Below are 21,948 nucleotides of genomic sequence, written 5' to 3'. Positions count from 1 at the left end.
AGTGACGTAGGCGGCTCCACTAACCCGGAGTCAGCTGACTTGTTTATTCACATGACTTTTTTTTCCTCCTATTTTTTTTTTTACTGTCTCATTATGACTGGAGCTGGACATAACACGACTATACTTCATTTGTTGTCCTACTCTCAACGGAAAAAGTGTTGTTTCTTATTATTATAACATATTTATTATACCATATTCAAATAAAGTGCCATGATCACCAACAACAGGGGTTGATCTGCTACATTTAAGACAATAGGTGAGTTTGATTTAATGATATTAAACGCAAGCAAAACAGTAACACTGCAATGAATGACTCTCCTTGTGATCAAACATGTCAAACCATAGTGTACATCTATATAAGGCATTGCTGATCGACTTGTGGATGCAATTGTTTTAGTCTTCTTAGTTTAGCTACTTGCCATGCTATGGATACACATTCCATACATTTTTTTGTATGGATATTTGATCTGCTGCTGTATTTGTCTTTTTATTTGAGATTTAAGGGAATGAGGAACTCTCTGTCACACACTTTGACATGAGATTTGCTTTGACATAAAAATGTATTTTTGATTGGCTCATACTACTTTGGTATTGTACTTTATTTAATATGCAACTGCTTTTGATGATTGATAATTGATCTTCTATGTGTTTGCTTCCACTAATTTGTTCTCTGATTTTGGCAGTGGTGTAAAGTAACTTAAGTACATTTACTCAAGTACTGTACTTAAGTACAATTTTAAGGTATTTGTACTTTACTTGAGTATTTCCAATCTCCAATACTTTCACTTCTACTCCACTACATCTCAGAGGCAAATATTGTACTTTTACTCCACTACAATTATTTGAAAACTTTAGTTACTAGTTACTTTGCAGATATAAATGATGATATTATGAAACGTACGATAACCACTTTAGCCCTATTTTATTCATAGGCTATTTGAAATAGCCGATCTACAAGCTCACAATGTGTCGCGATGCCACGTGTTCTGAGCTTGTAGATCTGCTATTTTCAAACATTTAGTACTTCTACTTTTGGTACTTTAAGTACATTTTGATGCCAACACTTTTGTACGTTTACTCAAGTTGCACTCTTGTAAGGGTTTGGTTTCATGTGTACACTCTCAGAGTTACAGACCCATAAGGGTCCATTTGGTGCCTAATCTATCATTTAGCTGGGGACCCCCTGGAACTCCCTCAAGGACCCCTGGGGGTCCCCGGACCCCACTTTGAGAACCAATGCTGTAATGTGTCATTGATGTTGCTTTCTCCTGACTGGAAAGCGACTCCTGTTGTTTTTAAGCATGCTATACAAATAAAGGTGTCTTGGGCTTGCAATATGTGTGTGAAGCTTGCACTAAAGAAGCTCACGACACCTAATCATTTATACCTTAGCGCAGGGGTCTTCAGCAGGGGGTCCGGGACCCCTACGGGGGGGGGGGGGGGGGCGCCAAATCTTTGTCTGATAGGATCATGTTTTTTACATGAACCACTTGAACCCCAGCATCCCTATTCTGAGTGGAACATTAGCCAAAGGCGTTGTGCGCCTGCAGATCAGCTATTTTTAAAAAAGAGGTTTGGTGTAGAGGGAAAAAAGACTAAGTATTGACGATTCAAGTGGTTAAATGTCTGAAAATACACATTAATCGAACACTGATGATAGTGCTGTAAAAGTCTATGAAGCTGTCCAAGAAAACTATGAAAATTAAATTTACAACACAATTTTATACAATATGTAGTGGTGGTCCCTGCTTCATCTCTCTCTCAGCCAAGGGGTCCTTGGCCTGAAAACGTTGAAGACCCTTAGCGTGATCTTGTGATTTGACAATAAACTGAACTGGATTTGGTTATACTACATATTAATGTGTCTCTTTTTCTGTTCCTTTAGGAGGAGTTGACGCTGATTAAATCCGTTTTGAAGACACTTTGACTTGTTGTCACACTACACACACACGTCATCATGTCTCCGGAGGGGAAATCGCTGTTGAACATCATCATCCTGGGATTTGGCTTTATGTTCATGTTCACTGCTTTTCAAACATGTGGCAACATAGAGGTAACCCACTGGATCTCACTGATTACACACATTTAATCACGATCATATTGATTGCATAGAACCTCTTGATGTTTAGGCCTGATCATATTGATCAGGACGTCGTCAATTAAGCCGTATCATTATTGATCACACGCAACCTCATCATGTAATCCTGATTACGTTGATTACATGGAACCTCATATACATACAGTATTTTCATTTAATCCTGATCATATTGTAATGTTTACACACAACCTCCTCAATCAATCCTTATCATGTTGATTAGAACCTCTTCCTCTAGTCCTGATCATATTGATTACATAGAACCTCATCATTCAAACTCTATACTGTCTGTAATGCTTAATTTCTACTTTGTTTTACGACGGTGTCAACCTGCAAGGTCGGCTATTTGCGGCACGCGACACAGTCGTATGACGACGTGTAAACCGGGCATAACTAACTGTCCATTTTCTTTGTCTTCCCAGCAAACGGTGTTGAAGAGCTACAACAGCTCAGAGTTTCACGGCAGTGGATACACGAGGTGATTTATGACTTAAGATGTTGAGCGTTTTACATGATTATATAAACTTGTATTGTATGCATTTAGCAGATGGCCTTGCTTATGCGATCAGTTCTGATCTGGTGACATATATTAGTTGTACGGATTGATTCCTCACCTGGTCGCACATCTGAGGAAGCGTAATCGAATGTAGCGGCAAATGACATTAGAAGGATAAATGAATCATAGCTAATCAGTTTAGGTAACAACGTTTACTCTCAGCTCCCTGCATTCCAGTGAAATAAGGTAACGCATAAATTAAACTCGTAGGGGTTTTGCTGCGTAGAGTAATTTTCGGCGCCCCCAAAGAGATTTTTAGCAAAAATGATACGAATTGAGTATATAAGCAATTTGAAGGCTCCCTGATTGTTTTTAATAGCTTGTTTCAAGTTCATAGTTTGTTTGTTTTTTTGCCATGGAGCAATTGACAGAGTACAGTTTTGTAAAGTAACTAAGTAAATGTTGAGGTATTTTTACTTTACTGGAGTATTTCCAATTTTCAATAATTCTACTCCATACATCTCAGAGGCAAATATTATACTTTTACTCCACTTCAATTATTTGAAAACTTTAGTTACTATTTACTTACATTTCGGCCATTTGAAAATAGTCGATCTACCAGCTCACAATGTGTCGCATTGTGAGCTTGTAGATCTGCTATTTTCAAACAATTTGAAATCTTGTGAAATGGGACATTCTGCATAAGGAGTACTTTCTACTTTTGGTACTTTAAGTGCATTTTGATACCAACACTTTTGTACTTCATTCAAGTAAATGTTTAATTCCGGACTTTCACTTATAACGGAGTATTTCTACATTGCAGTATTGATACTTTTACTTAAGTAAAAATACTTCAGTACTTTTTCCATCACTGGCAGATTATAAGAAAATAGTTAAAATGGCCTAGTAGTTATTTTTGTCAGGCAACGTTTAAGTCAGCACTTGAACCCTAGCATTCCTATTCTGAGGTCAGCATTCTGTCAAAAAATAGCCGATCTACAAGATTGGCTATTTTGTATTTTCGCCAAAGATATGTAGTGTAGAGGGAAACCAGGAGGGACCCTAGTATATAGACCCCTGTGGGACTCTAGGGTCAATAAGGGTTTCAATAGTTAACAAAACTGATGTTGTACATTCTATCAGCATCAAGCCTAACCGTGCTGTCCTTCCGTACTTGTAGCATGTCCATCATCTATGGCGTTTTCTCTGCATCCAATATGATCGCTCCGTCAGTGGTCGCGGTCATAGGACCACAGCTGTCCATGTTCTTTAGTGGACTTTTATACAGGTAAAACACACACACACACACACACACACACACACACCCCGCTTGTCTTTCAGCTAAATATGCTAACTGTTCCAGTTTGTCCAGTCTCTCCTAATCTGAATGTTGTTGTCCCCCCCCCCCCTCCTGCAGTGGCTACATTGCCATGTTCATACATCCATATACATGGACCTTTTATACAGCCTCTGTACTCGTTGGGGTAGCAGCAGCAGGTAAAATGAAAGTGTTTAAATATCTGTTTGTTTGTTTGTTTGTCTCACATATCAAGTCTCAAGTCAAACGGTAGAACAAATTGCAAGTAAAATGTGAAGGAGATTGAATACCAACCTTCCACTTGCTTCAGAAGTGGCATTTTCCAGGCAGCATATTACAGTACAATTACAGCAATGTGGAGTACACTACTATATACCCTGCAGTTTCAAAACACACACACATAAAAAAATAAATAACAGTAAGACACACACATACAGTAAAGAAAGGGGAAATGATGTACTATGCACAATATACCAGGAAAAGAAACAACATAAACAAGAACAATAACAAAAGCCATATTCATAACACAGACTTCTAGGGAAAATATTGTTTGGACCCAGCTCAAACAGGCAGCCCAGATGGAACACTTATAACTCCATACCGGCAAAAGGAACAGATCGTGTAGGTCTGTTCTTTTTGCCATGAGACAATATGTCCTGCTTTAACCACACGGGCATGTCATACATAGGAAAACATTCAGCAAAAATAGACAAACGTTCAGCAATTATAACCGATTCACAATCTCACAATGCGCTGTCAGCTTGAAGATCGTGCAAGCACTGAATGAAGAATATAGGGTTCAAGTGTTTAAATGTCCTCTGATCTATATGATGTGTTGTGATCTATTCATCTAGTGTTGTGGACGGCTCAGGGATACGTGCTGGCCGTCAACTCCAGCGATACGACCATCGGCAGGAACAGTGGCATATTTTGGGCCTTGCTGCAGTTCAGGTGACCCTCGTTTACTTGCCGTTATTGAATCTGCCAGCTAGTGTTTTGTGCACATAACTTTTTTTAATACTCTTCTTCTGTTGAATATGTCCATATGTCTCTCTGCAGCTTATTCTTTGGAAACCTCTATATATATTTCGCATGGCACCATCAAACTCACATAACAGGTATTTAGACGTTTTCTTTTAATCATAGTTTTTACATGGATGGATGGAGAAGATTCATTTATTGTCAGTGTACTGTACACCAGGCAATTGAAATGTATCTTTTTGCATATGGATGGATGGATGGATTTTTAATTGTATTATTTATTGTCATTGATTGAACAATAATTAACAACAGAAGGCTTGATCATGAGTACTTTGTCATTGCTATTCATAGATGTTGCAGACAATTCCCTCTATAGCTGTGTTCCCTTAGGAAATGCCATTTTGAGTTTCTGACTCAAAATGTGTGTGTGTGTGTGTGTGTGTGTGTGTGTGTGTGTGTGTGTGTGTGTGTGTGTGTGTGTGTGTGTGTGTGCGCGCGTGCGTGTGCGTCAGACAAAGCACGCCAGACAGTGTTCATCTCGCTCACGATCATCAGCCTGGTCGGCTGCTTCCTATTTTTCCTCATCCGGAAGCCGGACCCTGACACCACGTCCCCGGAGACGTCAGACCCCGGCCTCCTGGTCGACTCGTCGGAGAGTTCCTCCACAGCGCAGTGAGTATAGAACCCTGTTATTGAACAGGGAGAGAGAGAGACCCCCTGTTATTTAACAGGGAGAGGGAGACCCCCTGTTATTTAACAGGGAGAGGGAAACCTCTGTCTCATCTAATGGCTCGTCTTTTGGACAACGTGGGTCCGTGGACCTCCCACCCAGGGGTCCTTGAGGGGGTCCCCGGTAAAATTAAGTTGAATTGCATCAAAATCACTAACAACTTTCACCCTATTTGAAAATAGCTTGTAGATCTGCTATTTTCAAAATAAATCTTGAAAAATATAATAATATACAATATTTTTGCATCATTTTAAGAACACAAATCTTATATGGAGGTACCTGGCACAAAATATGTTCAGATGGGGGTTTGCGGACAAATACATATTAATGTGGGGGTCCCCAGACAGAACCACTGATGAAGGGTTAACCCAGAACCAGTGGTGGAAAGTAACTAAGTACATTTACTTAAGTACTGTACTTAAGTCAAATTTGGAGGTAGTTGTACTTTACTTGAGTATGTCCAATTTCCAATTCTTTTACTTCTACTCCACTACATCTCAGAGACAAATATTGTACTTTTACTCCACTACAATTATTTGAAAACTTTAGTCACTAGTTACTTTTCAGATATAAATTATTATATTATGAAACACGTTTCGATTCTAACCAGAAACCACTCCTGAAGGTGTAGGTACGGCATGAAAAAAAAAAAACGTCCTGATTTACAAGCTCACAACGTGCCTGTAGAAGTATAGGTTTGGAGTTGTGGGTTCCCAAAAAGTTCTGGTGGGTTAGTACCACCTCCAGAGCAGGGCCCAAATCTAGAAACCTTGGGAGGAAAAAAAACAGGTGTCACGGAACGGCACGGTTCTTTTTGTTCTTTGTATTCGAAAAGAGACAAAAAAAAATGTCTTCTTAGTGGGAAAGAGCACGGGACTGTAGTTTTAATTTAAAATGTCCCTTTTATCTGCAACCAGCACCTTTCTTTTTAGCTGTCTCACTTCCCATGTGAAACTGCAGTGTCAGAGCTACAGTTCAACCACAGCATAGATTGGCTTGAGGATCATTTGGCACTTTGTTTACTCTGCACGGTAACTGCTCCACTCCACTCTACCCACCTACCTATTTGGGTGAAAGTAGCACCTGGTATCTCTGGTACCTCTGTTAAGGTACAATACAATACAATCCTCGTCACTGTCGGGTAGAAACCTTGTATGTTCAAAACTGTTTCTTTTCTCAAAATGGAAAAAAGGACCTGTGTTCCAATGGATCCAATGAAGTTATTATTTAGTCACAAGCTGTTGTTCATACTTTTCATTGGTTCAATATTTATGAAACCCACAGACGGACTTGACCACTTTCACCTAAAAAAGTTAAAAAAATCGGCTATTCTTGCTATTTTTGTGTGACACAGTATGACGAAGTAGGGCATTAAATTACGACAAAACATAAAAGGTCAAAATATGGACAAGGTTTCTGCGTCACAGATGGATTTGTTGTGGCCGTCACAAACGTGACATCCCTGCGATTTGATGGGTCGAATTCGGTCCCAATTGGGTCACAAATGTGACCTCCAGAGGGGATGTTACTCTGCGCGACAAATGTTGCAAAGGTGACATCTGGATTTGATTGGCCAAGTTTGCCGTGACATAGTGCTTTGATAAGCACTGCTGAGTTTTCAGGCAGCAGAACCTCAAAGTCCTGTTGTAATGCCATTTTATCAGTCCACATTATTAAAGTTTAAAGTTCTCAGTCGAAACTACAGTCATTTGTCACTGAAAATAGCCGATCTACAAGCTCAGCATGTTGTGCTGGGATGTGTTTTTTTGTGATTTTGTAGTTTTTCAGTCATTACAGTTATTTTAAGTACTAGTACGGAGCACTAGTGCGGGATGACTACGGTACTTTCATGCTGTTTGACAGATTAGGAAAATGTTTCAGTCACAAGATTTTATTTTTGCTTTATTCCATGAGTCCATGACAGCAATTACATTTAGGACACCATAAAAACAGACACTTTGACAGTCATGAACAAGGAAGCTGCCAATGCAAATGCAAGCTAGGTTCCAGGTGAGCTGAGGTGATACCATAAGGTGAAAACAATGCCAGTTGGCATGGGTGCCGACAGGGGGTTTCTGGTGATTAAGTATCCCCCCACGATTCAGTCTGGCTATACCTCATTGTATGCTACCTAGTACCTACACACTTTGTGTATTGGCCGCTCTCGTCTATCTGAGCACTGTCTCTCTGCTGTCTGCTCTGTCCCTGACTGCGTGAAAGGCTCTTTCACATTTAACGCCACAACAACACCAGGTGAAACCCATCAACTGCTGATTGGCGTGTAGGCTACAGAACAATAGAAGACAACTGCACCCGCTTTGCATAGAGATCACTTGCATAATCTCCTTCTGTGTAGCTGCTACACATAAACAGAGAGGAGTAGTCGAAAATGAACTAAGTGATTTTTTTCCAATGCAAATGTGTTAGTTTCACGGCGATGTGTCTGGGGATTTAAAGAACAGTCTTGGTATTTTACACCCTATTAAGTAGGCTACCGTCTCTCTGAATGTTATTTAAAATCTTTATAACTCCGCACTACTGAAGTAGCTTCTCTCTCAAGCTCTATTTTATAAAAACGGCAATTTTTCATGGAGTACTTCTATAGTAAACTTAATTTTCCCCATCAGAAATGTATATTTACAATCAAAAATCTTCATTAGAACAACTTATAATTGTCAACTAACACATTAAAGTGCTTAGTTAATTGAACTCCAAACAAAGAGTGTAATATAACCATGGACTTGACAGTGAACTTTGTGACGTCACCGTCTGGCCACGCCCACCATGAATGTCCCGCACGTTGTTTATTTATTTGCTGCTTCTGTCAGAAAATATCACTAGCATCATGACGGACCGCCTTATACTGCATGGAAGCACCCCAATACGTTAACAACAATGCATCAATATTGTTTACCTAAATGGCCTATTTATCAGTGTTTCATAGTGTTTTTGTTGGACTGTACGGGTGAAATAGAGACTGTTTCTAGACAACATTAGCGTTAGCTTGAACTTAAGCATTGTTTAGTAGGCTTGGATGTTGCTAAATGAAATAGTTCCAGGAAAAGAGCAAGGGGCAGAGGTCAAAAACACAGGCATGTTTAACTGCCTATTTCACAGGTTTTTTGAGCAGAGGAGTCCTTTGGATATAATGTCCAGAGCGCTTTTTACTAAGCACATTTATTGATGATTTATTGACCCACAATGTTCAATTGTATCAACCGTTGATGTGCTGGAACGTCGGGTCATCTGCGTTATTAGCCTAGCTAAATAAGATAAAGCCTAGCTGAAATAACGATAGACATGGACCTCATGGTTGTGGTAACGATTCAGCGTCATGTCATAAATGATCGGGCTGTCAGACAAAGTCAAGGAGGATTGATTGATTGAATACTTAATTAACAGATTGCAAATAGTATACAGTGGTATGATTATACAATGGTGCTAAAAGGATAACACAAAAAAGGGCTGGTTTCCATTGTGGTCCTGTGCTTCTGGGGGTTCCACGGCCAAATACATATAATTTTGGGGGGACATGAAAAAGTGTGAGCACCACTGATATAGCAACAACAGACTTACAGAATTTAGGATTTAGAAGACATTGTAGAATGGGGGCCTCAGGTCTTAATGGGTTAACCAAACCAAACGTCTGCCATAGAAATGAATGGCAGAAAGACACTTTCTGTGATTTATCTAAAGAGATATCTGAATGTGGAAAACCCATTTTCTGCTAAGACTTTCTCACAGTGTTACCCGTTCTGTCTGACTGTTTATTTTATTTTTTTCATAAACATTTCCTCCTCATCTTTGCAGAACACCCAGCACAGGCATGTGTGCCAAGGCTACGGATGCTTTTGGTGAGTTCAACCCATATCTGGCTGCTTCATTGAAACCTCTTTCACTTGTTTTTAGGTGTGCAACAGCAAACTAATCGATTTAAATGATTATAACAATAATGAATGATGATGATAATAATAATAGATCATTTTAAGTGTGAGCTTGTCGATATGCTATATTCACGACTTTTGTGCGACACTCTTGTATGATGAAGTAGGGCATTAATTTACGATAAAAGAAATAGTTGAAATATGGAGATACTACAAGCTAGGTTTCCGCCAATGACATTAATGCTTAATTGAAACCTTTTTCCGTTTTTTAATATATCTTTCTTCTCTCTCTCTCTCTCTCTCTCTCTCTCTCTCTCTCTCTCTCTCTCTCTCTCTCTCTCTCTCTCTACTTCTCGTGCTCTCTCTCTCTCACTACCTCCCTCACTCACTCTCTCTCTCTCTCTCTCTCTCTCTCTATCTCGTCACAGTCAAAGCCTGTAAACTGTTGGTCACCAAGGAGATGCTGCTGCTCAGCACCTCTATAGCGTACACAGGTTGGTCCATGTGAACACAGCATGTATAGTGAGGGGGGGGGGGGTTGTAGCGGCAGCCATGTTTTGGGTCAGAGACTACACAATGATGCTCTTTAGACTACAGAGTGACGGTGGATTAACTAACATTAACATTAACTAGTTATTTGCCGAAAAGAGCCTTATTACCTCAGCAAAATCGGGTACATTGACAGACTCGACCAGTATGAACACTAGACAGAAGATGATTTTGATCTGCTACCACCACTTACACAAGTACACCTGATGCAATACCTAATTGAAGGAACGAGCCATTTAATACACACATTTAACCCTTTAAGACCGGGAAAGCATCGTTTGTGTCATTTTAAGATTTCTTTGGGCTATTCAAAAATAGCAGATATAACAAGCTCATACCGCGGCACTGAGTGCCGCGGTATGAGCTTGTAGATCTGCTATTTTTTAGTGCAAACATTTGTAAAATATTTAGTTCCCGGGACCCCCAGAAGCAAAGATTTGAGTTACAAAATGTCAGTTTAAATATTTTTTCCCAATATTGCACAAATGTTCATGATTTTTCAAAAATAGCAGATCTACAAGTTCATGAGCTTGCATATCTGCTATTTTTGAATAGCCAAAGAAATCTTGAAAATGACACACGGATGCGTTCCCGGTCTTAAAGGGTTAATAGCTTCCATAGCGAGAGCTTGTAGATTTGGGTGTTTTCTTTTGTTGAGAGAATTGCTAATCTCCACATTGTAGCTCAGGCTGTTAGCTGCTCAACATTGACAAACAGCCTGCCTTACCCGACTCACGTGTTCGAATAACAAATGACCGAAAACGGGGCATTCGTTACCCTGTCTGGCTTCACATGTAAATTGTGTTTTTAGAGAAGCCTTTTCTGGAGGGGTCATCACACTGATTGTCCAGCTCCAATCGAAAAAACGTTAGCGTTTTGCATCTGTATGCAGTTGTAGTCTTTGCACGAAACCTGTTTGTCAAGAACCAGGGTCACTGTGAAGGAGTGATTGTAATGTAGATCGGCTATTTTTGGAGAATTGTAACGTAACGTAGACATTATAAATGCACAATTATAACATAGAGCTGTGCTTATTTAAGTGGTTATGGTGCATAGGCCTGTCACAATTATTACATAATCGTCTAATCGCAATTATTACATATAATCGCAATTCTTTTTGGATAATCGTCATGATCAATTCCATGTTAAAAAATGTCATATATATTCAAAAAAATGTCAAAAATAGTGGAAATAGCCGATCTATAAGCTCAAAACGCGTCGCATCGCAGCACGTTTTGAGCTTATAGATCGGCTATTTCCACTATTAATGTTTATTTTTAAGTGTAAAGTAATTAAATATGTGTCATTTGTCATATATGCCCGTGCAACCTTTGTTTACGAAGGCATTAGTTAATCGCAATTTTTTCGAGTGACAATTAATCGTCAACTTCAATGTGTAATCGTGACAGCCCTAATGGTGCAATAAATATATATTGTATTTTTGTCACATCTTGTTAGCACACAAAAGTGTAATTCAGCCTGTAGATGTAGCTCTTTCTGATACCTGCTCAACATCTACATACTTTGTTTTTAATCATTAAGAACTGACTCAGAGCTGGAGTCATGTTCTATCATTTCCTATGATAACCGATGGTATGCTACATATGAATGACAATGTTTCAAGATTCAAGAACGTTTATTGGTTAGAAAGATATATGCTGAGATGCGAGCCAGCCACCCGTCGTCTCTTTGTTAACTCGTCCTCCGTGATGTTGCCTCCAGGCTGGAAAGCTGAAAAAGCAGTCAATCTGTAGAATTAATAGCGTCAGTATTATGTAGTCTCTGACAAAACAAAACATGGCCCCCGCTACCAAGTGACACATGTTGACGCCCCCCTTTTTGCCAGGCCCTATAGCACGTTGGTTCTCAAAGTGGGGTCAGGGGAGCCCCAGGGGTCCTTCCTTGGCGGGGTACCAGGGGGTCCCCCGCTAAATAAGTTAATACAGCGTCATAATCATTTCAACCAGTATTGTATACTTTGGCTATTCAGAAATCTATTCGCAAATCTTTGAATAGGCTATTTTCTTTTTGAAAAGCTAACATTTGTAACTCAAATCTTTGCCTCTGGGGGTCCCTGGAACAAAATATTTTGAGATGGGGTCCGTGGCCAAATACATATAATGTTGGGGGTCCTTGACATGAAAAGTTTTGCTGCTATAGCACACTATACGCTGTCAAATGTACAGTGTTAATTTAACACAAAATGTAACCAAATGGACCTGTGTTTTGAGCTACCAGCTCGTGAAGTGTCGTGAGCTTGTAGATCAGCTCTTTTAGGTTATAAGTTATTTGAAGGTTAAAGACTATTTGAAGGGGTCAAACTAGCAATAGAATACATGTTCGGAAGCATCTTCCATAAACCCTTATGCTCTCGGATATTTCATGAAAGCATAAAGGTTAAAGTCACAATCCGCGATTTCTTCAACTGGTTGGCTGCATGTAGAACAGCAGGAACATAGCTTTAGAATGATAATACCTAAACAAGATAATGTGTTAATTGTTTATGAAACACGGCAGTAGTGTGGAGGGACTCCTTTCACGCTGTTTCACAAAATCACCAGTGGTGTGAAAAGTACTGAAATGTTTGACTCAAGTAAAAGTATCAATACTGCAATGTAGGAGTACTCTGTTACAAGTAAAAGTCCGGAATTCAAAATTGACTGAAAAGTACAAAAGTATTGGTATAAAGATGCACTTAAAGTACCAAATGTAAAAGTACTAAAATGTTTGAAAATGGCAGATCTACAAGCTCACAGCGCGTCGCGATGCGACACGTTGTGAGCTTGTAGATCGGCTATTTTCAAATAGCCTAGGTATAAAATAGGGCTGAAGTGGTTAATGTATGTCTTATAATGAAATAATTGATATCTGCAAAGTAGCTAGTAACTAAAGCTTTCAAATAATTGTAGTGGAGTAAAAGTACAATATTTGCCTCCGAGATGTAGTGGAGTAGAAATAAAAGTATATAGACAATTGGAAATACTCCAGTAAAGTAAAAGTACCTCAGAATTGTAAGTACAGTACTTGAGTAAATGTACTTAAGTTACTTTACACCACTGCAAATCACAGCTTAGGACTTTGCCTGACAACAATGTTTCAGTCATGAGATTTTAGTTTTAGCTTTATTTATTTTTCCGTGTGATAAGTGTGTGGATTTGGGACCTTTGCTCTCTCTCTCTCCACTGAGCAGGTCTGGAGCTGACGTTTTTCAGCGGGGTGTACGGGACGTGCATCGGAGCCATGACGCAGTTCGGCCAGGACGCCAAGAGCCTGATCGGCGTCTCTGGCATTTTCATTGGCTTAGGGGAGATCTTGGGTGAGTCCTTATAACCAGTGGTGGAAGAAGTGCTTATTATCATTATTATGATTTATTTGTTTTACTTAATTAAAAGTAGCACTACCACAAATGTAGAAATACTTACAAGTTTATTTTTTTTAAAAGCCCATATTAAATGTTTTACTTGAGTAAAAGTACAGGAGTATTGGCATAGACATATACTCAACAGTACCAAAGCAAAAGTACTCAATTCTTAAATAAACGGACAAACCTTCTTTTCTAAACAGCCGATCTACAACGACACGTTGTGATCTTGTAGATCGTCTATTTTCAAATAGCTGAAGTAAAAAATAATGGTTAATGTACTTTTTTTGATAATAATCTAAATCTACAAAGTAACTACTAACTAACATTTTCAAATAATTAGTGGAGTACAAAAGTACAATATTTGCCTCTGATAGATAGTGAAGTGGAAGCATAGAAGCATTGAAATGTGGAAACGCTCAAGCAAAGCAACAAGCACCTCAGAAATGTACTTTAAAGTACAGAGCAAATGGACTTAAGTGACTTTCCACCCACTGTTTATAACTTGTCACATGCAGAGCGGCAGGGCAGAGATGTGACCGCGACACAAGGAAAACGGCCTGAGTGTCATTTAGAGAGGGAATGTCACAAGACGAGCTTTGCCGTTTGATGATGTCGTTTTCTGTGTGGGGGTGCTTTTCTCCGCTGTGGCCAGGAGGGGGCGTGTTCGGGATGCTGAACAAGTGCAACCGGTTTGGGAGGAATCCCGTGGTGCTGCTGGGGCTCATCACACACTTCGTGGCCTTCTACCTGATCTTCCTCAACATCGCCAGCGACGCTCCCATCGCCCCCGAGGAGGGGACCTCACTGCAGGCTTACATCACCCCCAGGTAAGACCCACTGACATAGAGAAAAGCAGACATCCCCCCCAGGCCTAGGTACATAGTGCAGTTTGCTTCTTCAAACATATTCACGACCAGGACGCCCAAATGGGCTCTATGCACAGCAGCCATATTGGAAAGAAATTAGGCCTCTTCTTACTTCCTTCACAGGTGTTACCAATGATACTAATTAAGGCTCTGTTCCATTTTGGTCAGGGTGCTGATATCGTGCATGTTGGCTCACTAGAAACACACCATTTTGGTTCCCAAATGGCCCCTTATGGTGGGTGTGTAACTCTGAGAGTGTACAAATGGAACCAAATGGACCCGTAAGGGTCCATTTGGTTCCATTTGTACACTCTCAGAGTTATGGGGGTCCTTGAAAATAAGACAACCACTGTGCTACACTAAATGGAACGGAGCCTTAATTAGTATTATTGATAACACCTGTGAAGGAAGTAAAGAAGGGGCCCAATTCATTCCCAATATGGCTGCTGTGCAAAATGGATTTGGTCGCCGAAGAAAGTTTGTCCACATTTTTCACGATTGTTCAAAATGAACAAAGTGTGCTGGGGACCCGCTCGAACTCCCCTCGTGGACCCCACTTTGAGAACCATTGACATAGTGACGTCAGTGATTCTCAAACGTTTCAATTTCAAGGACCCCTCCCAGTTTGATATGCATTAGGCCAGTGGTTCTCAAACCTTTTCATGTCAAGGACAACCAAAATGATATGTATTTGACCATGGACCCCCATCTCAAAATATTTTTGTTCCAGGGACCCCCAGAAGCAAAGATTTGAGTTATGAATGTTCGCTTTAAAAATATATATATTCAAACATTTGCACAATTTTTCACTATAAAAAAACCAATAGCAGATCTACAAGCTCATAGTGTGGCACTCGGTGTCCCCGGACCCCACTTTGAGAACCAATGCATTAGGCCACAAAACCCCTTTTTATTAATCCATGTGTCCACACACTATAATGCTGTCCCCATGTCACATGCTTTTTTTTATTCAAATAAACAGGAAGTGCTTTGTTAGGTTCCTGGGTGAAAGGTTGTTATTTCTTTGAATAATAAAGCACGGGACACTAGCTTATATACTGTGTGTGTGGACATTACCTTTATTTACTTTGAGTTATTTTGCTTTGTTCCAGCTCCGGTTATATCAGGACATGTGGGGATGTGATGTGCATATCGTTGTTGTCGGGCAGAAACCTCCTATCTCCATATTTTAACTTTTTGTGTGTTGTCGTAAATTAATGCCCTACTTGATCATACTACACGTCACACAAAAGTATCAAAAGTAGTAGATCTACAAGCTCGAAAGTCGAAACCGCGCCGTGTATTGAGCTTGTAGATCTGCTTACTTTTGCTATTTTTGAATTTGAATCCTGAAAATTAACAGTTTTCCACCCGACAGAAACGATATCCTATCTCTTTTCATACACAAATAAACGTGACTAATTGGCTCGGCCTTGATTAGCAGTCAGTCACAACAGATGATATTATTCATAGCAGCACATGACGCATATTTATGATCACGGATCCCATGTTTTTGAACAAGAAAACTGTTAACGCCTAATTGATGACTAACATGTATTTAACCGGTTGGCTTTGAGTTACAGATTTGGAACTGATTTAGCCGGTTTATAAACACCCTGTTAAAGACAAGGAGGAGTTGTTGTTCTTTTTGCCGTGTCAACATTTCATAGAGAAATACTGTACATCACAAGTCATAGGAAGGAAGGAAGGAAAGAAAGAAAGAAAGAGGACTAAAGGGGTTAGAGCAGGGGTCTTCAATGTTTTCAGGCCAAGGACCCCTTAGCTGGGAGAGAGATGAAGTAGGGACCCCCCAACACTACATATTGTATACAATTGTGTTGCAGATTAAAATTCTTCATAGATTTCATAGATAGCTTCATGTATTTTCAGACATTTAACCACTTAAACCGTCAATACTTAGTAAACTTGTCCTTTGGCTCTATACTTGGTCTGCTCTTTTCCCCCCTCTACACCAAAGCTCATGGCCCAAATGTGAGCTTGTAGATCTGCTATTTTCCGCGAATGTTCCCCTCAGAACAGGGATTCTAGGGTTCAAGTTGTTCATGTAAAAAAGAAGTTCCTATCACACAAAGATTTGGCAGACCCCCTGTAGTAACTCTGAGGACCCCCTAGGGGTCCCGGACCCCCTGTTGAAGACCCCTGGGTTAGAGTGGCAGAGAGACTTTGTTCTAAAAGAAAGTGTGTGTGTGTGTGTGTGTGTGTGTGTGTGTGTGTGTGTGTGTGTGTGTGTGTGTGTGTGTGTGTGTGTGTCCGTGTCAGTGTGCCGGTGGCGTTGCTGTGCAGCTTCCTGTTGGGTCTGGGGGACAGCTGTTTCAACACACAGCTGCTCAGCATCATCGGCTTCGTGTGGCGCGAGGAGAGCGCTCCGGCCTTCGCCGTCTTCAAGTTCATTCAGGTACGCTTTCACCTGGGCAGCTTTCTTTATTATTGTTAGTGGTAACATTTAGGGCTGGACGCTAACCGGAACAGTTCTGGGCGCCTCAGAACTCGGAACAGCGCAAGTTAACACATTGGCTGCCATGGACGCAGATCTGCGTTCATTTGCGCAAAAGCCCGCACGCTGCCAAGGACGCAGATCTGCGTTCTTTCAACACATTTTTTTTTTCAAAATAAAAGTTTTTTTTATTTTTTTTAATTAAAAAAAAAAAAAAAAATACCAAGGAGATATGATTTTCCGAAGATTTAGACTCCCAGACACTTCCTTGTAACTTAAAACTTAAAAATTCTGTATCTCGGCTCCTAAGTACTTTTTTTTTCTCATTGAAAAAGTCTGGCAGCCTACTGTAGGAAAAAAAAAAGAAAAGCTGGCAGCCAATGTGTTAAGAATAGGAATGACCATGAACATTTGGGTAACAGTGGCTGATGGATTCATGAATGAACTAAAGTTTATACAGGTAGGTTAATGCATATGACAACACTATAAGTATCCCCATTATGCAAGTAAAGAGAATTTCATTTGATTTGTGTGGCTTAATACTTAATAGGCCTACATATTTAAGAGGTTATTTCTTTCAGTGACCGCACGCGTGTATGCGCGAGCGACTGTATGCGTGTGTGTGTGACATAAAGTAAGCGCCCCTGTTTTTAAAGAAATCCCACTAGTACGTGCCTATTCCACAGTGATAAGCAGTGTTGTAGTCTTTCATTATCATGGTCTCATCATTCATAACATTCGTGTCATCATTCATAACGTTAGTGTCAGATCAGCTAACACTGGGAAGCTGTCAGAACCTTCCCTAAAACACCCTGGACAACGCTCCACACGCCTTAGACTCTTCTCCCTTCTCTAAAACACCATGGACAACGCTCCACACGTCCTAGACTCTTCTCCCTTCTCTAAAACACCCTGGACAACGCTCCACACGTCCTAGACTCTTCTCCCTTCTCTAAAACACCCTGGACAACGCTCCACACGTCCTAGACTCTTCTCCCTTCTCTAAAACACCCTGGACAACGCTCCACACGTCCTAGACTCTTCTCCCTTCTCTAAAACACCCTGGACAACGCTCCGCACGTCCTAGACTCTTCTCCCTTCTCTAAAACACCCTGGACAACACTCCGCACGTCCTAGACTCTTCTCCCTTCTCTAAAACACCCTGGACAACACTCCGCACGTCCTAGACTCTTCTCCCTTCTCTAAAACACCCTGGACAACGCTCCACACGTCCTAGATTCTTCTCCCTTCCATAAAACACCCTGGACAACGCTCCACACGTCCCAGACTCCTCTCCCTTCTGGCTCCCAAACTGTGGAATAAACTGTGGAATGAACTTAAAGGCATTGTAGGGAGTTCAGACATAATCAAAGAAAAAAACTGTTGTCAAACACCGCCCCTCCAGCAGTTCTTTTCCCCGACCACCAGGGGGTGACGCAGGGGGGACTTTTTAAATGAGTCATGCCCAAAATAGGTTGCCTTATGCGGATACAATTCGCGGAAATGCCCGACCCTACGGTTCTCTGAATTTATATTTTTAAATAGGTTCTTTCATGATAAATTGACCACATATATGAAGCTAAACAACTAAATTCTATCCAAACGATTTTTTAAAAGTAAATTATGTGCCTCAAAAAATAAGTTTGAGAGCGTTTTAAAACCGAAAGTAAAAAGTTGATACGGGCACGGACGCGCACGGACACGCACATGCGTGCGTTAATTTACGACCCGGACATAAACAACATGAACATAAACAGAAGGGAAAATACGGATTTCAGACAGAGGACTGTGTTTCAATGAAGGAAAACACCCCAGCATCATTATATAGTGGCTGATAGAGGGGAGAAAATGCAAAAAATATATATATACATATTTTTTAAATTTAGGCTTAATGTTCCCTACAATGCCTTTAAATACACATACATTGGACATAAAAAAGACAATAGAATTTTAATACTAGTCATTAAGCTACTAATATAGACTTAAGTAATTAAAGCGGGTCATGATTGCATGTTCTGAATTGTAACAGCTGAAATCAATAATAATATCAGTATTCCGATATTAACCATCGGGCCGCATTAAGTGAAGGTGGGGGGCCATACATGTGGCCCCCACCGGGCCAGCCAGTTGCCCATCATGTATGATGTATGTGTTTACCTCGCTCTGGAGTCAGAGCGTCTGCTAAAATGCCTAAATTGTAAACAGTGTTTGTATCCCCCCCCCACTCCCACACACAGTCCATCATGGCGGCGATGGCGTTCGGCTACAGCAACTACCTGCTGCTCCACTGGCAGCTCCTCATCCTGGTGCTGGTGGGCTTCGCGGGCTCGCTGTCTTTCTTCGTGGCCGAGTGGGTGGTGGAGGCCGGCCGGCGGGACTCGGACTACGACAGCATCTGACCGGCCCGGCCCGGCCCGTGTGGCTTACTGGGACTTACTGGGGGGGTGGGGGGTGGGCCGATGGCCAGTGATTCTCAAGCCTTTTCTTTTAATTTCAAGGATGTGCATTATAAAGGCCACACGGACCCCTATTTGATGCCATTTTATTTGATCTCTGGGACTCCCCCTCAATCTACACTATCACGTCCTCAGCGTTAATTTAACTCTGAGAGTTGACTCTGAGAGCGCAACACAAAGCGCAACAAAAGCGTTAATTTAACTCTGAGAGTTAAAGGAGTAGTTCACCCCCCCAAAAAATGACTTATTTTCTATCAATCGCACACCCCGTGAAGCCTTTGAATTTGTGGATTTGTTTTAGTTTTTGTCGCATTCCTAAGCCAATCATTTGATTCCTGTCTCCTACCGGCTAATGTATGCGGTAGGAGACGCAAAGTAGATTCTTTTGTGTCTCCTACTGGAAATACACCCGGTCATCAAACTATTGGCTTAGGAATGCGACAAAAACAAAAAACAAATCCATGAATTCAAAGGCTTCATGGGGTGTGCAATTGATAGAAAATAAGAAATGTTTTGGGTGAAATACTCCTTTAACTCTGAGAGCGCAGCAAAAAAAAAAACATTTGCTGCGCTCTCAGAGTTACAGACCCGCAAGGGTGCATTTGGACCCCCTGCCCGGTGGTCACCGGACCTGACTGTTGAGAACCAGAGGTGCATAGCATTGACCACGTGGAGGAGGACAGTTCCACCCATGGGTGAAGACCTGCTTCTCTGGACCCGCCCGGGCTCTCCCTCCACACACACACCTGAAACATCTCTGCTCTTTGATTTTTTCCACAGCCTTCCATAGCTCCATAAATCACTAGATTTTGTTTTGTTCGTTGCATTCAGAGTTCAATGAATATGGACGCCGTTTGGGGACAGTGACCTTTATTGCCACGTCTGTTGTAAATGTAAACCTCGTGCCTCCTTTTGTTTTTGTCACTGTAGACGTTCAGGTGGTATCGTTACGAGGTCACTCGCGTGCAATAAAAAAAACTCTGCTTTTATTGCTTATTATAGGCTATGATGCGATGTTGCCAGCAAAAAATGTGCCGGTCTGAGCAAGAAGCGTAGCTTTGTAGGGACGCTGCTTCAGTTGGAGTAAATTCGGGACACATTGACAGTCCTACCTTTTGTCCTGCCCTTTCTCCTCCTTAAATTACAAGCACATGTATTGTAAAGGTCTTCGTACGCTGCGCGGGCATTGTTTTCGTGCGCTCAATTCGCCCCCAAAATATGTTTTTGAGCTGCCGTTTCTGTCATGAGTACATCCACACACAAAGCAAAAATGACGCGGTGAAAAGGCGCCGACGTTCTTATTCAGAACGAGGCTCTTTAGTGAGGCACGAACTACATAAAACCGGGGGTCTTCAACGTTTTCAGCCCAAGGACCCCCTAGCTGAGAGAGAGATGAAGCAGGGACCCCCTAAAATTGTGTTTTAGATTCAACTTTTTGTTGTTTACGTTTACTGTTCTTTTGTCCCTCTACACCTATACCTCTTTGCCAAAAATAGCCGATCTACAAGCTCACAACGCCTCGCAGCGCGATGCGTTGCGAGGCGTTGTGAGCTTGTAGATCGTTTATTTTCGATGTTCTTGTCTCCATCTTATATTATTTGACAATTTGGCCAATGTTTGACCAGTTTTTATATTATAGTTTGTTGATTACTTTTGATGCAGTAATGGATGGTCTTTTTTAGCGGCGCTAGCCGGGATCCTGCTCTATACCTGACTTTGTCCGTGTTCACCGTCAACATTCTGATTGGTCAGACCCGTCAACGTTCTGATTGGTCAGACCCGTCAACAAAGTGATTGGTCAAGCTTCACGTGACACATGGCTATAAACAAATTATAAATACATATCGATGACAAAATGTATCAAAGGCGCCGCTACCTTCACACAGGGTGTGATTTTATCTTAAAAAGAAATAGTCCTTAAATTGTCAATTCACTGTCATCTGGGGACCCCCTCAAAATCATGTGGGGACACCCCTGGGGGTCCCGACCCACAGGTTGAGAAGCCACTGCTGTAAACAGCAACAGCGTGATGAGGTGCCGAGGGACCGTTCTTGCGTTCATGTCTGCCGTTTTTTATCTGGTCGCCGAGAGGTGAAATGTTTTCAACTATGGGCATTTGCCTTGCGTTTTCAGCTTAGAAAAAAAGAAAAAAGAATGTATTGCAAGACACGGCATCAAATGGCGTCGAATAGTTTAAAGGGAAATCTTGTGAAATCTATGTGAACCCCAACTGATGAAGGACTATGCTGTAAATGTTTGCCTTTGTGTGTTGTCGTCATCGTCTGTCACGCTCTCCATGCTTTGTCGCAATAGAGCACCGAAGTCTGACGTAATTTACACATCCTACCTGGGTCGCGTTTTTCCCCCCTCCCGTTCTGAATTCCCATAGACGTGTTTAATATCGCGTCAAATAAGAACTGTGTTCCAAAAATAAACAAATGACCCCGGCGGTTTGACTCTTATGGATATGAACCATCAACTGACGGTGAGAAAACACTAATGTTACTTCCGACGAATTAGTTACATTTTCGCCAGATATGAGTGGCTGACTATCATAAACTATACAGAGCCTCCTCCCTGACAATATCGCAGAGACAGTTTGTTTATTTTTGGACCACAATTCTTATATGAGACGATTCTAAGATGACCCAATGTTATTCTCCATAGAGAAATTACTTTACAAACCAGGGGATGGACGAGTGACGCCAGGACTTCTGTACTCTATATAGAAGATCCAATCCAGCTGCTAGCTCC

General features: G+C 41.1%; 1 protein-coding gene across 1 annotated transcript; it reads left to right on the top strand.

Moving 5' to 3' along the window:
* Window positions 1–103: 103 nt before the first annotated feature.
* On the top strand, window positions 104–20,683 carry mfsd11 (major facilitator superfamily domain containing 11). Its single transcript, XM_084071888.1, has 14 exons — window positions 104–256; window positions 1,886–2,053; window positions 2,518–2,573; window positions 3,772–3,879; window positions 4,009–4,088; window positions 4,764–4,860; window positions 4,969–5,027; window positions 5,403–5,562; window positions 9,431–9,474; window positions 9,933–9,998; window positions 13,244–13,369; window positions 14,070–14,244; window positions 16,564–16,699; window positions 18,976–20,683. The coding sequence occupies exons 2-14, from the start codon at window positions 1,958–1,960 to the stop codon at window positions 19,135–19,137; spliced, it is 1,365 nt and encodes a 454-aa protein (XP_083928014.1). The 5' UTR covers window positions 104–256; window positions 1,886–1,957; the 3' UTR covers window positions 19,138–20,683.
* The last annotated feature ends 1,265 nt before the right edge of the window (window positions 20,684–21,948 follow it).

This window comes from Gymnoscopelus microlampas (genome assembly GCF_963454915.1).
Source record: "Gymnoscopelus microlampas genome assembly, chromosome: 11".
Taxonomy (NCBI): domain Eukaryota; kingdom Metazoa; phylum Chordata; class Actinopteri; order Myctophiformes; family Myctophidae; genus Gymnoscopelus; species Gymnoscopelus microlampas.
The sequence above is the reverse complement of the archived record's forward strand: the minus strand, read 5'-3'. Positions and strand labels throughout refer to the sequence as shown.

Excerpts from the sequence above, each read along its gene's own strand:
- mfsd11 (XM_084071888.1), top strand. The coding sequence starts at position 1,958 with ATGTCTCCGGAGGGGAAATCGCTGTTGAACATCATCATCCTGGGATTT. Across the intron at positions 3,880-4,008 it reads TTTAGTGGACTTTTATACAG|TGGCTACATTGCCATGTTCA; the intron begins GTAAAACACACA and ends CCCCTCCTGCAG. Across the intron at positions 4,861-4,968 it reads TGGGCCTTGCTGCAGTTCAG|CTTATTCTTTGGAAACCTCT; the intron begins GTGACCCTCGTT and ends GTCTCTCTGCAG.